This window comes from Scomber japonicus, chromosome 7 (genome assembly GCF_027409825.1).
Source record: "Scomber japonicus isolate fScoJap1 chromosome 7, fScoJap1.pri, whole genome shotgun sequence".
NCBI classification, from domain to species: Eukaryota; Metazoa; Chordata; class Actinopteri; order Scombriformes; family Scombridae; genus Scomber; species Scomber japonicus.
The window spans coordinates 10,244,323-10,259,507 of NC_070584.1; the positions used below are offsets into that span (position 1 = coordinate 10,244,323).

General features: G+C 40.5%; 1 protein-coding gene across 2 annotated transcripts; it reads left to right on the forward strand.

Moving 5' to 3' along the window:
* The first annotated feature begins 5,245 nt into the window (after positions 1–5,245).
* On the forward strand, positions 5,246–14,793 carry exoc1 (exocyst complex component 1). Of its 2 annotated transcripts, XM_053322772.1 has the most exons (19): positions 5,246–5,283; positions 5,972–6,104; positions 6,194–6,324; positions 6,418–6,577; positions 7,619–7,806; positions 7,936–8,163; positions 8,480–8,612; positions 8,762–8,871; positions 10,233–10,382; positions 10,654–10,762; positions 11,873–11,917; positions 12,268–12,431; positions 12,548–12,661; positions 12,967–13,046; positions 13,177–13,405; positions 13,563–13,746; positions 13,853–14,052; positions 14,148–14,342; positions 14,464–14,793. In XM_053322772.1, the coding sequence occupies exons 2-19, from the start codon at positions 5,981–5,983 to the stop codon at positions 14,614–14,616; spliced, it is 2,697 nt and encodes an 898-aa protein (XP_053178747.1). In that variant the 5' UTR covers positions 5,246–5,283; positions 5,972–5,980; the 3' UTR covers positions 14,617–14,793. The 2 variants fall into 2 exon arrangements, with proteins under 2 accessions (XP_053178747.1, XP_053178748.1); XM_053322773.1 differs by lacking the exon at positions 11,873–11,917.
* Positions 14,794–15,185: the final 392 nt, after the last annotated feature.

The following is a 15,185-nucleotide window of genomic DNA, read 5'->3' on the forward strand; positions in this document are numbered from 1 at the left end:
CCATGGTGACCCGACCTGTTAGGTACATAGACTAAGGGCAAATTGCTTAAACAAGAGAAAACACAGACATTTGGTGGCTGCAGCCGGATATGTGAACTCCACTCTGCAAAGTAAAAGGAGTGAGGAACACTTTCAGAGAGTGTTTGACAAGGCATCATCTATGGTGCACATCATGGATAAAGAGGCTACCAAAAAGAAAAACTAATGGAGCAGCAGGCCAAAATCCCCAGAAGAACATTACAGGGCTGCTACAAGGTGTTAGATACTGTGCATATGCCTTTAAAAAAAGAACAGTTTAATCAGACCGATATGCAGCTGTTGCACAGATTACACAATGTTCTCTTTACTGGAGGAAAGAAATGATCAATCAATCTTTATTTGTATAGTGCCAAATCACAACAAAGTCATCTTAAGGCACTTTACACATAGAGCAGGTCTAAACCGTGAATGATGTTATCTATCAATACTCAGAGTTACAAAGGGAATCTCCAAATAGCCATGTTCATGTCAAAGAACAAGTAGAAGTTGAACATTAAAGCTGCAGATACTCTACAAACGATGCCTCTAGTGGTTTGGTCAGTGGTTTGCCTCTAGTGGTTTGTTTTATGAGGTTCAAAGTCTTGTTAGGCTGCTGTTGGTTATCCTTGTGGCTTCAGCTGGAGCTGAAAGAAGCTTCAGTGAATTTAGGAGACTAAAAAACTGGCTGAGGTCAACAATCTCAACAACACCACTGTGATCCACCATGTCCACCAAGAAAAACGTGATGTCATCGATCTCAGAGCTATTTGTTTGGGCCAGTAAATGGCAAAAAGACATAAGCTGGGCAATCTGAAAATGAATAAATACCAAAACAAATAACATAATGTTTCCCAGTTTTAAACAAATGTGGGAGTCAACATTAAAAGGTAGACAAAAAACTGCAGCAGTGAGTCTCAGGGCCAGCAGATGCTAACTTGAAAAAACTCTTCATAGTCCTGCTTGTAGCAATTGTCTCCCCTGAGTGCTGAAAAATAAATTCTAATCAACCTTTAAACAATCCTTTCAAAATAAAGGTCAGCAACTATCAAGAAAATAATCAGAAGATTGATTGATTGTGAAAATAATCATTAGTTGAAGCCTTACAGTAGTTCTCAATAGCAAACTTCTCACAAAATGTAATTTCCCTATGTACATGTATAATTTATGAACACCCAAAAGCTACTGTTAAACTTTGTCCTGTTTGCACTCATAACCAAAACCTTATGCTGAAGAGGTGGGTCCAAAATTTTGTTAACATCTACCCGTAAGATTTAACATCTAATCTCTCCAAATACTGTACAAAGGACTAGTTCATTGTGTAACCCTAACAAAATTAGAATAAAGGAACAGGTAAAAGTCACAATACTCACATACTTTATCAAACAGTGTACAATGAAAATTTAGAAATGAGTGTATCATTTAAGGGGGAAGTTTAAAAAGAATAGAATATACAATGAGGGGAATGTGGTTTAGATATGTTGTTTTGAAGCTGAAACTTGTTCCAGGCTTTGTGTTATCAGGAGACTCTACTTCAGCTCTAACTCCATCTGTAAAGAGATAAAGATGTTCTCTGATATAAATAGACTACATTTGAACACTGATAAAATAACCTCTCCTATACTTTCTTCCACAGTTTTTCTTTTTAAAATTTCCAGCCATCTTTCTTTTTTTTTTAATCTGCCAGCAGTCAGGGTTTGAATTCATTTTTGTCTTCATATTCATTCATAATAATCCTCTCTCTCTCTCTATTTGTTACTCTTACACCTGCTCTCGCTCTCTCTCTCTCTCTCTCTCTCTCTCTCTCTCTCTCTCTCTCTCTCTCTCTCTCTCTCTCACTCTCTCTCTAACTCACAAACAGACAGGAAAGCACAATGCAAAGTCACATGTACACACACACACACACACACACACACACTCACACACACACACACACACACATGGACACTTGAAATTACATGATTACTTTAAAACAAAATCGCACACATGATCGACCCTCCTAACAAGCAAACAGCTCTACACGCAGCGTTCCTCATGTAATAGCGGCTCCAAGACCAGCATAGTTCATCTTTATGTGTAATTTGGCAGTGATGAGTCAAGACCTCACCTTGGGATGAGGTTACCAAAGTAGGGTATCATTCAAACAAGTTCCCATACAGCTGTAAGAGCTCCTACAGGTTTGTGTAGATGTTGATGCAGGGAGGTATCACCACATTTATGCGCTTTGAAAACCACATCAATATATGTCAATATATGTTTGAAGAGGTTTTCTGTTAATTTCAATTTCTTGTTTGATGCCTCAGAAGCTTGTAAATGTTAAAGAAAATAAGAAACTCAGCTTGTACACATAGTATGTAGATGTATTCATGTCTGCGTGTATATGTGTGTGTGTGTCCGTGTGTGTGTCCGTGTGTGTATGTGTGTGTGTGCAAGCGCATATATATATGTGATTCTGTTATACTGACAACACAACAAATATGGATCTAAAAAACACTGATTATGCAATCTCCAAGCATATTAAAGGGCTGCGTGAAATGCCATCCAGATAGCAACTCAAACATTTCTGATTTCAAAAAGAAATAGAAAATGCTATCAGCCTTTAATCACCAGTGTGAATGTCAAATGTAGATTACACAGATGTAATCACCTTCCCCCTGACGAAGTGACATCTGCATGTCATCTGCTGCGTGTGTCACCGGGGCTCCCTCATTGGCGTGGTGGCCTCCTGACACAACTAGTTGATTCAGTGGGGACACCTCTCACCTGCAGGATGTGTGTACATCTCCCAAACTGACTGTGAGCAGGGTCTGGATGGTTTGGTTGATACTGTATCTCAATCTTTCAGTCCCTCTTTGCCAAAAGCGAAGGGGTTTTCTGTGATTATTGCAATCCACCCAGGTTGAAGTTATTGTTTTTGTGCCAGCATCAGTTTGTAGGAACATCAACGTCAGCACTGACTACAGACCTTTGACATTCACAAAACACATTGACCGTAAGTGCCAGAATAGCAAAAACCTGTGGGTGAATCATGACTACAGGAAAGCACAACATGTGGTAAAATAGAAACATTGAAGAACGTTAATGGTGGTGTGTGAGTCTGTTAAGTGTGTGTGTGTGTGTGTGTGTGTGTGTGTGTGTGTGTGTGTGTGTGTGTGTGCAGTGCCTGGATGTACATTATATGTTGGGCTGAAAGAGGAAATTATTTTTACGGTCATAGTGGCCCCAGCACATGCACTATGTCATCTTATTAAATGAAACAGCATGAAAAAAAGTCACAAAATATAAAGTTTTCACACAAATGAGTCTCAGAAAGTAAATATCAGTCATAATTTATCCCTCTCAATGATAATATTAGAGATTATTTTGAATGAGTTGTCTTTTACTCTGTGTTTTTGTTTGTGTCTCTCTCATGGCAACAGCTCAAACAGACCCACACTCTTACTCGCTTACTGTAAACTCCTCCACCATTTTCTCTGACAGCAAAATATGATAATGTCCTTTGTTTATGTCCATATTAAAACAATAACTCCTTAAATGAAATTGTTGCAGGAAGCAGCTCAGTACAGTGTGGCTGTGCAACATATAACATCCATGAGCAACAGTGTAAGTTATCATCAAACGTAAATCTTCTCCCACCACTGGAGGAAAGAGAGTAATGTCCATTCGTGATGACTAAGACACAGACAAGACAGCAGCATGCTTAAAGACACTGTAGAGACCTGCACAGTGATTTCAAAAGTTTATGGTTCATGATGACTAGCAAAAATTGAGATATGAGCACATACATCACACTGTTTTTTAAATATTTCTGTTGGAGTGCCAAATTTTGGATCTGATGTCTTTTCTATCAGATGTCTGACTCACTGTGTTGACTCATTACATGAGTAACACTGACAACAAACACACATCAAAGAAATGTTTTTTTTTGAAAGAACACAACATATACAAAACATGATATCTGCAGAAATTATGAGTATTATGTGGATGAACAATGCCACCTGGTGTCCTGAATAACATTTGTTGGCATCGTCTCAAATGGTAATCCAGAAAGTGATGTCATATTTTAGAGGCTAGAAATGTAAAACCTACGTTTATACCTAAAAAAGACTTATTTATCATCTCTGTTTACAACAATAATAATGAGAAACAGTTGCAGTTATTGCATATATCTTACAACACAGACTACAGCCACTGTACTTTCCTTTGGTCATGCAGGACTTTTGAGGCTGCATTCAAAGGGTGCAGTTCATCACATTTGATCAGCTGGCTTCCTACAGGGTCAGGCGGTGTGCAAGCAAGATCATCTCTGAGTGATCCCACCCTGGTCACAGTACTCTTTGAACTTCTTCCCTCAGGAAAAAGGCTAAGATTCATAAAAACCTCCACCAGCAGACACAGAAACTGCTTATTTCCACAAGCTGTTGCTCTACTAAATAGCTCAACTGTACTGTTATCAAACTAGACTCTACATATTGACTCTCTCCTTTAATCCTTGCACTGGTCACTTTCATACATTTGATCAAACTTGATTTAACATTGCACATGCATTCATACATACATACATACATACATAGATACATACATACATGTTACATAATTTAATTATGTGACATGTATAGGCAAACTTCACATATCACATCATGTATACAGTCTATAAAGTTCAACAAACTAATAAATGAATATTTAGCCAGAGGATTTTCAGGGAATAGTGTTTCATAGTGGTTTATTAAATGATTGCTTTTCTTATTATTTACTACTTTGAGTGATTTAAAGAAAGAGTTCAATTCAAGGAGGGGTTGTGCAATTTGGGGTGATGTTTTGGAGAATTTGCATTTATGAATAAAGAATTTGGCATGAAGAGTGACAAAATTAATCAGATATTCTGCAGCATTATTCTCTGAGTTATAACAGCAGATGGCATCTTTGAGGTCAAAAGAGTAGGCTATGCAGAGTTATTAACTTTAGAGAGGTGAGACTCCAGATCAGTCCAAAAACGTTTGGGGATATTTCAAGTGTTAGATATTATTTCTTCTTTGTAAATATTGCTTATTGTTACACGTTACACGTTAGTTTAATACCATCCTACATTTCATAACTTCCATAACTTAAGTGGCTTTTCACAAGTTCAATTCATTTATTATTAAAGATGACAGGACCGAATGATGGTGGATGTTGACAGTGCCTTGGTCACATGACAGCTCCGCCTCTCACAACCAGGAAGTGAGAGGGCGGTGCTTTGCAAAGAGCTGGTGGACTCACAAAAACAAGGTAACCGCTCCTTATGATTTGTACCTCTGTTAAAATGCAAATAGAGTAGATTTGGATTGAAAAAATATAGCTGTTTAGTTGGTTACCTAGCAGTAATGCATCCATTGTTCGGGAAAACCAACGTAATTGAGCTAAAGGTTAGCCTGTTAGCTCCGTGAAGCTAGCAGCTAACAGAGAGGACGTCAGTCAGCTGTTGTGATGAGGACATTTCTTTCAGGAAGGGCCTCTTTCTTTTTACTGCTGCAGTAGCCCGCACCAGTAGCTACACTTATTAACGTGTTATAATACTTTCTGTGGTCACTCTGCTGTAAAGAGAATGTGTACAGTCTCTGATAACCTGTAGAGAGTATATACATTCATACAGCTGTTGTCAGATGGAGTTAAAAAAATCTTCCAACATGTCATGAAATAAATGGTTAATGGTTATTTTTCTGGATGGATTTAGGTGAGATGTGTCTCGTCACTAGCAGAACTGGCTTTTTGCTGAGTGCAATTAATACTAAATATGACAGTAACATCATGTAGATTGTTTTTAAAATGGCTTTGATTTTCAGGACATGATTGAGATTACAAAAATGTAGTTAATAACACTGAATAGCCAGTGTGTATCTATGTATAATCCCTACAGTAATATGTACCACTTTTACCATGTCAATGTGTGGGAACCCTTGTGTGTTCTGTATGACAGGATCCCACCATGACAGCCATCAAGCACGCTCTCCAGAGGGACATCTTCACACCCAACGATGAGCGTCTCCTCGGTATTGTTAATGTCTGCAAGGCGGGGAAGAAAAAGAAGAACTGCTTCTTATGTGCGACGGGTGAGTGTGTGATAACCATCAGAATAGCTGTATGTAACTGTTGATGATATTGCGTAAGTGCTTCAGAAATATTTACTGTCTTACTTTAGTCACCACAGAGAGACCCGTGCAGGTGAAAGTGGTGAAGGTGAAGAAATCGGACAAAGGCGATTTTTACAAACGACAGCAGACCTGGGAGCTCCGAGATCTGACAGAAGTAGATGCCAAAGATGCAAGCAAGGTACCATAGAGAAGTAGCATAGAGAGATGTAGAGGTGTTACAGTCAGTGAGATTTGTACATTTTTATGCATTTCTTCTGTTTTTTTGGTTTAGGAAAATCCAGAATTTGATCTTCACTTTGAGAAGGTATACCGGTGGTTGGCCAGCAGCACAGCTGAGAAAAACTCCTTCATCTCCTGCATTTGGAAGCTGAACCAGCGATATTTGAGGAAGAAGGTGGAGTTTGTGAATGTCAGTTCTCAGCTGCTGGAAGGTGCGGAAACACTCTCTGCCTCTTTGTCCTGTTTTGAGTATATTTGTTTAAAGGCGTGTTCTTTTAAACCTACAGTGTTGACCTTTTGTGTGTATCGGTCATGACAATCTAATTGAGCCCAGAAATGAGAATCAGTGCTGGTTTCTTTGATTTTTTATTAATAGCATGTTTTTAAAGTATTCAACCTCTTCTGGTGTGGCTTTCTGTGTTAAATTCTTCTTTATTCTCACTTTTCTCTCTTTAAACTTTCTCTGGCCAGAACTTCCTAAAGCGGAAGGTTGGTAGGACTTCACTTCCCACTCCCCCACCCCAACCCACCCCACCCTTTCACTCCTCTCCATTGTTATCTCATGACTTCAAACCATCATTCTCATTAGAGACTCTCACCTCCTCAAAGCTGCTGCTGCTGCTGCTTGATTTTTATCACTAAATAAAGACGGGCATGATTCATTTTATGTTTTTTTAAAAATAATCATAACACACATTTAGGTCATGTTATTACTTCACTCTTCACTCATGTTAATTCATAGGTTTATTTAGTGACATGTGTTCATTTATGTATCTAAGTTGATCCAAACTTGTGCAAAGTCAAGTGTAGGTGCTAGTTCATTTCATTTTCTTGTGGTCTAGAAGTCAGTTAATTTACCTGTTAAAAATGTAGACATCATTCCTTTATTTCTTTTAATGTTGCCACTTCCAAAGGTTGTTTTTGGTGTTATGGTGTTTCATAGCCTGTACTTTAAAATGCAAGGTAAATCTGTAACTGATGGTAAATGAGTACAATTTTACAACCTAGTCGAAATGCTTTTTATGACATAAATATTCTGAAATAGTTTATGCCTTCGTAAAAGAACCATTTCTTCAGTTAGGTCAGTGAAGAAATGCCCTCCCCTATCACTGAATGTGTTCATATCTGCCATAGTCTCTACCTGAAGTGTAGGAATCATGTTTGAAGGCACCATAGTGTGTCTTCAACCCAACTTTGTATTTATGCTCATGTCTTGCACGTACCGTTTCCTTTTCTTTTCCGCCATGGAACAGAGTCGGTGCCTAGCGGCGAGAGCCAGAGCGTTGCCGGGGGCGATGAGGACGCTCTGGATGACTACCAGGAGCTCAGTACCCGTGAAGAGCAGGACATCGAGAGCATGATGGAGATGTGCGAGTACGCCATCTCCAACGCCGAGGCTTTCGCAGAGCAGCTCTCCAGGGAGCTGCAGGTTCTAGATGGGGTGAGTGAAACAACTCCTAGAAATGACAATGTTCTTCTACTGTCTTGTTTTTTCTTTTTAAATTCATTGCCAATCCTATCTTACAACACAACACATATTCATCCTGTCTTAATCTCATCTTACTTTAAGGCCAATATCCAGTCCATCATGGCGTCAGAGAAGCAGGTCAACATCCTGATGACGCTGCTGGATGAGGCTCTGTCTGAGGTGGACACCATCGAGGGGAAGCTGAGCAGCTACGAAGAGATGCTGCAGAGCGTCAAGGAGCAGATGGACCAGATCTCACAGAGCAACCGGCTCATCCAGATCAGCAACACCAACAACGGCAAACTGCTGGACGAGATCCAGTTCTTAGTGGTCAGGAACACTTCTTGAAATCCTTTCCATGTTCTCTGAATTGAGTAAAGTGCTTAAAGACTCAGCTGAACTAAAGCCAGTTATCAGAGGTCTATATTTCAATGTAGATTAGGATGAGTTTTTAAGAAAAGGTTAAGTTCTGCAAACAAATGTGGATTTCAAAGATAAAATATAAATAAAAATGCACAAAATATAACTCACCATGATGATGTGCTATGCTTTGAAATCTGCTATCCTCCTCTTGGAAACCAACAGGAGAAGAATACTAAGTGTTGTGCTTGATATTTGACTTTGCTTTGTGTCATTCTTCATGTAGAACTACATGGATTTGTCAAAGGGACACATCAGAGCCTTGCAGGAAGGTGACCTGACCTCCCCTAAAGGTATTGAAGCCTGCATCAATGCTTCTGAAGCTCTTCTGCAGTGCATGAACGTGGCCCTCCGACCAGGTTAGTTTACACACACGGTCAAATAAGAAGACATTTCAAGCCATATAAAAAAAAGAAAAGTGTGTGTACAAGTATATGATTAACACAAATGCTGATTGATGATTTTCTGCAGCCTATAAATGTCTTTGTTGTGCGATTTCCTTCTGTAGGCCATGACAAACTGTCTGCTGTGAAACAACAGCAGCACCTGTTCACTGAGCTGAGAGATACGTTTGCTCGCCGCCTCACCAATCACCTCAACAACGTGTTTGTTCACCAGGTAACGGGCTCACTATCATTACACTAGTTCTAAATAGTCTGAAAGCAGGTGTAGCAGCGCTCTACTGATTGTGTGGCTGTTTCAAATGGTAAGTTATTCAAGGATATCATTGACTTTCTGGTGTTGTGTTTGGGTCTTTTGTGGTTATAAAAATGTATAGAAATAAAGCCATAAAGATAATGTGTCAGTGGTGCAATAAGTGACATAAAAGTAATTAAGCTGCAATCTTTTAATGCTTTAGCTGTATTGAACTATTCAATTGATTTAACAACAGACATGATATTTATAAAACTTAAGTGCCAGTTAAGAAAGAACTGGGATCAGGAAGGGTTTAAAGGGTCACACCTCGTTTTGTCTCTAAACTCATTGAGCCTGTTGCACTATGGAGGGCCGCAGCCTCTCCTGTTCTTTTCCAGGCTCTCTCTCTCTCTCTTTCCCTCTCCTCTCACGGACTTCCTGTTTACCTCCTGGGCTCCCTTGTGTCGTTTCCTTCCAGTTGTGTCCCTTCTATTCTATTCTTGACTCTCTGTGTTGCTCACTTTGAATCATCCCACTCTGCTCTCTGTCTCTATGTCAGTTCAACCACTTCAGTCACTTCAAAATGACCATCCCTCAGTTCTATAGGTCCTCCTGTCTGTCACTTCCAGTGAGTACCCTCACAGCAACCCCCTCACGTGCCCCCCCCACCCCCTTTTGCAAATGTTTGACCTCTCATGACTCACCCCAACATACATGTCATGTCCCATCAGACAACCCAGGCCTTCCACCACGGCACATTATTTACTGCATGGGATATGTTTCTAACTACTTAATGTCTGTCGTCTGATCTCAAAGCTGAAGAGGCTCCCTCCATCTTTCTCCTCCTTCACCAACTCTCTGCTCTCAGCTACGGGCTTTTTATGTTTGGGTGCTAACACGGCTTTGTCGCAAAAGGCCTCATATCATGAAATCCTGTGCCTGTCCTGCCCTGCGTGCATGTGTCTTGTAGCACAACCAGTATATACTGAACAAGCTAACACTTAGGGGAGGTGAGGAGAACGTCAGTATGTCAGTAACAGTTGGGCTTTTCAGTAAGCTTGTCTGTGAGCCGAGCTGAAGAAGTGTCGGAATTTTGGAGTTACAAATATCTGTTTACCTTTTGAAACATCTGGTTTCTTGGTAATTTGAGGTAACATCGTTATCCTGTCCAAGTGTGTGTGTGTGTGTGTGTGTGTGATAGGGATACAAGGTAAAGCTGCCTCATGTGTGTGTTGAGTGTTTACAAAAAGATGGAATGGGGATTTATAATAAACTAGTCTATGCATTAAAAAAAAAGAAAAATCTACATATTTCTAATTGTCTCCTCTCACTTTGTCATTCAGGGTCATGACCAGAGCTCCACCCTGTCCCAGCACACAGCTGAGCTGACCCTGCCCAAACACAGCCCCCTCCACAGGGACCTACTGCGCTATGCCAAGCTGATGGAGTGGTTGAAGAACACCCACAGGGAGAAGTACGAGGGTCTCTCCAGGGTCAGTGCTTTTATCCAGGCTATGTGCAGGTTCTGAAAAGTCTTAAAGGCATTGATTTTGATTTCCTCATAAAAAAGGGGCATAGAAGGTATTTAAAAGTCTTAATTTTGATCCAGGCATGTCTTAAATAAGATATGACATCTTTTCATGACTATGAAACAGGTATTAAATTACATTTTATATCTTTATGTCTTTAAAAATCTTAAATGTATCTTGGTGAGGCCTGCAGAAGCCCTTTTATCTGACATAAATACTTATCCCTCTTTTTCAGACCTATGTTGACTATATGAGCAGACTGTATGAACGAGAAATCAAAGACTTCTTTGAGGTCGCCAAGATAAAGATGGCGGGTACAACCAAAGAGGCGAAGGGCAAGTTTGGTAAGAGCAACAATTCACAGATATGAAGCATGTTTGTCTTCTGCAGTTATAGTGTGATTAGGAGTTTTAGTAACATTTGTTTTTGTCATTAATTTTCCTTTCTTTTGTTATGTGTAGCTCTCTCAGATATTTCTAGGAAAATTGAATCTTAGTGCACCTCTAGTTTACTTTGTCACATTATGTATACTGCTTGATTACAGAGAACTTAAAGTATTCTTCATGTATAGATATGAAGACAAAGCCCAAATCCTTCACAGCCTTTTCTGCAGCTCACCTGTTCCCAAAGAGATTGTCTCCTAATGAATGTTTGCTTCTAAAGTGTAAAAGTCCTGCTTCTTGTTTCACCTTGTTATGATGATGTCTCTTCTTCCCTTTTTATCAGGACTCAACATCCTAAATTCTCTACTGAGTCCCTCTCCAGCTTAACTGTATAGAATAATGTATGTACAGAGTTTGACACTAGAAGTCTGTTTCCACTTTCATCTACTGAAAGTGGAAAGTTTCTCAGTGCCCCCCCCCAAATGCAAGTTTAAGAGCAGGATTTGTGACATCACAACGAGTTTGGAGCCATTCCTGGTTGAGTATTCAACTTGCACAAGTGTGATGTAGAAACATGAAGCTTCTGGTGCACAAACACTGAGAATGAACTTTACAGTGAAATTAGAGAAATCTGGTGTCCAGCAGTTCAACATTAGAAATAAAAAGAAGATTGCATAGTCATAGTTTTTGGAATTTGAAATGAGGGAGAAGAAGGATATGTAATTTTAAGGATTTTAACTTGAAAATTCAGTAGAGTAGAGTATTAGAGTATTTTATGTACATCTTAGAACAAGTCTGGAGAGGATCTTTAAATGTTTAAAATCTGAACAGGACTCTTGGACTCTGTCAGAATTATCAAACTCTGCTTTCTGCACTCTGTATTAGCTTTTCCTTCAGAAAACAAATAAACAAAAAAAAAGAAAAAAAGAATTTGTTTTCCAAGCCCACTGCAGTGTACGTCAGCATATGTAACTCTGTACGTCTAACATCTTAGCCTCACCGCTGCCATGCTGCATGTTTTAAGCCTAACCTGTCTCTGTCTTTGATGCCTGCCTTTCTAACTGGCTGCAGCCACACTTCCGCGGAAAGAGAGTGCACTCAAACAGGAAACGGAAAGTAAGTACGACATGAGGATGGAGCAATTTCCACTATCAATTTGCCACTCTGCTTCTTACCACTGGGCTGTAACTGCAATAGAAAGAAAGAATCCTGTGCTCTAAGCCCTTCACTACCTGAAACATAACCACTTTAAGCTCTGCAAACCCCTTACCCTTAAATGAGCCAGGTTGATTTTGTCCTAAATCAACAGCATTAATATCCAAATCATTTCTGATGATGTGACGACTCAATTTTCTTGAATACTGTCATAATTGACTTATATAAGCATGTGGGTTGGATGACTTTCTCTAATATTTGTGCTATTTCTCCTCAAACTCATTGAATAACTTTGCATTTGTCATGCTCAGGCCTGCATGGCAGCTCTGGGAAGCTAACAGGCTCAACATCAAGCCTGAACAAGCTGACAGTGCAGGGCTCCAACAGCCGGCGTTCCCAGTCCTCCTCGCTGCTGGACATGGGCAACATGTCGGCCTCTGACCTAGATGTGGCTGACAGGACCAAGTTTGACAAGGTGACGCCGCAAGAGATGCACAGATTTAATCATACCATCAGAATGTGGCGTGGACATAAAGCCGTTGCTCTTTACGTTGAAATCAAATCCAAAGTGTTTATTTTCCAATTTTGCAGATATTCGAGCAGGTCCTCAGTGAGCTGGAGCCTCTGTGTCTTGCAGAACAAGACTTCATCAGCAAGTTCTTTAAGCTGCAGCAGCACCCGACAGTTACACCCCCCCTCGCTCAGGTGATTCTGCGTTCACATAACCAGAAATAGCTGCTACAGAAGGATCATACAGCTTGTCACCTACTGATGTGTAGTCTTTCATAGCATAGAAAATTGTCTTGGTTTAAATCCAAAAGAATGATGTGAGTTCATTTTGCATCTGTTGCTGCAGTCATGTGTGATGGCTCCTGAAATTGGAACATTTGTTTCCGTTCCTGGAAAGTATGAAATAATACAGCAATAAGTGACGCTGCCATGTTTTCAGTTCCAGCATAGCTTTATAGATTGATTGGATTTGTGATGTTTTATGTCTATTGTCCTATCAGCCAGAAGCAGAGGAAACAGATGGCAGCATGCCATCAAGAATGCCTCCCCAGGCAGAGCACAGACACTCCCTTTCATCAGAGTGAGTGGTTGCACATCTTTATCTAACAGTTCTGCTCACGTCCAGAAACACATTTCATATTTTTTTTCTCCTTCTCTCCCCTTTTTCCATAACTTTCTGCCCTGTTCCCCCTCTTCTCTCTCTCCTAAAGGAAAGACATGGTGCGGCTGATGATGAACAAAATCTTCCAGAGCATCGAGATGGAGCTCAACAGCCTCATCGCTTTGGGTGACAAGATTGACAGTTTCAACTCTCTCTACATGCTGGTGAAGATGAGTCACCACGTGTGGACAGCTGAGAACGTTGACCCAGCCTCTTACCTCAGCACTACTTTGGGAAATGTGCTGGTTACTGTCAAGAGGAACTTTGACAAATGCATTGTAAGTAGAGTCCACATGATGGATGAAGAAAATCTGAGTCTTTTGACTTTTTGGGAGTTCTGTTTTCTTCCCCTAAATTAAGATTTGGGTATTCCAGATGGACGTGCTTTCACATATTTCAAATCATTTTAATAAGATCTGTCTTTTTTCCTCACAGTCTGGCCAGATCAGACAGATGGAGGAATTCAAGATTTCTAAGAAGAGCAAAGTCGGTATCCTGGTTTTTGTTACTGGGTTCGAGGAGTTTGCCGAGTTGGCTGAAACAATCTTCCGAAACGCAGAGCGCAGAGGGGACCTGGATAAAGCCTATGTCAAACTCATCAGGGCTGTCTTCATGAACGGTGAGAAACAACAGGTTACCCAAAATCAACCTCTGATTGGCTGTTTACCATGTGCTGTTTATGTGATGCCTAGAAACAGAGTTCTGAACATTGATTTTCTTTCCAGTGGAGAAGGTTGCTAATGAAAGTCAGAAGACGCCACGGGACGTTGTGATGATGGAGAATTTCCACCACATCTTTTCCACACTGTCACGTCTGAAGATCTCCTGCCTGGACGCAGAGAGGCGAGAGGCCAAGCATAAATACACAGACCATCTGCAGTCCTATGTAATCAACTCTCTGGGCCAGCCTCTAGAAAAACTCAACGTAAGACAGACGGCCATTCGCAGTTATCACCAAATTAAGTTGTTTTAATTGGCACAGATAATGAGACCAGAGTTGTGTTTGTTTCTTCCTTGCAGCATTTCTTTGAAGGAGTTGAGGCCCGTGTAGCCCAGGGTGTTCGTGAGGAGGAGGTGAGCTACCAGCTGGCTTTTAACAAACAAGAATTGCGCAAAGTAATCAAAGAATACCCCGGCAAAGAGGTGAAAAAGGGACTTGACAACCTTTACAAGAAAGTGGACAAACATCTGTGTGAAGAGGAGAGTTTGCTACAGGTGAGAAATGTATATTCTTATGGCCCTGGGTTAGTTTGAAAATGCTCAGCTGATCTCCGGTGACACATTTCTTCTTCTCGTTTGTGAATATTTTTCTGCACTTTCTGATGTACTCCACCAGGTGGTGTGGCACTCCATGCAAGACGAATTCATCCGTCAGTACAAGCACTTTGAAGATTTGATCGGCAGATGCTATCCTGGATCTGGAATCACTATGGAGTTTACCATTCAGGACATGTTGGAGTACTTCTCCAGCATCGCTCAATCTCATTAGTCCTGCTGCTATACACTGTTTAACAGTGAATCACTACTGCCTCTTACTGGCTGAACATACAGTAACTACTTACAAACTGCTCTGATTTGCTTTTTGGACAAAAGAAACATTTCACCTCTCTGTCTCTCTCTCTCTGTGTCTCTCTCTCTCTCCCTGTCTCTCTCTCTCTGTGTGTGTGTGTGTGTGTGTGTGTGTGTGTGTTTTAATGAAAGGGAATTGTGCAGAAGACTGATGTATTTTGTGTGTGCCTGTTTCTTTGAAAAAACACTCTGCTTGAAATAGGTAATTGTTTGTTATATTTTCGTCATTTCTTTATGCCACATGTATATAATAAATTTGCAGTTGCCAACCCACCTAAATCTGTGTTGCATTATGTGTATTTATATCACTGTTGAGCTCATAGATGACATTTTTATGATTGAGCTCATCTGTAGCCTAGCCCCGCCCCTCCGCCTTCTGCCCGGACAACGCCGGTTGACGAAACAAGCTGCCGCAGACGTTCCACACTTCCATGGCGACGAATCCAAGCCGAAGACCGTCGGCGCTCTTTTCAAACAACTTTACCGCGG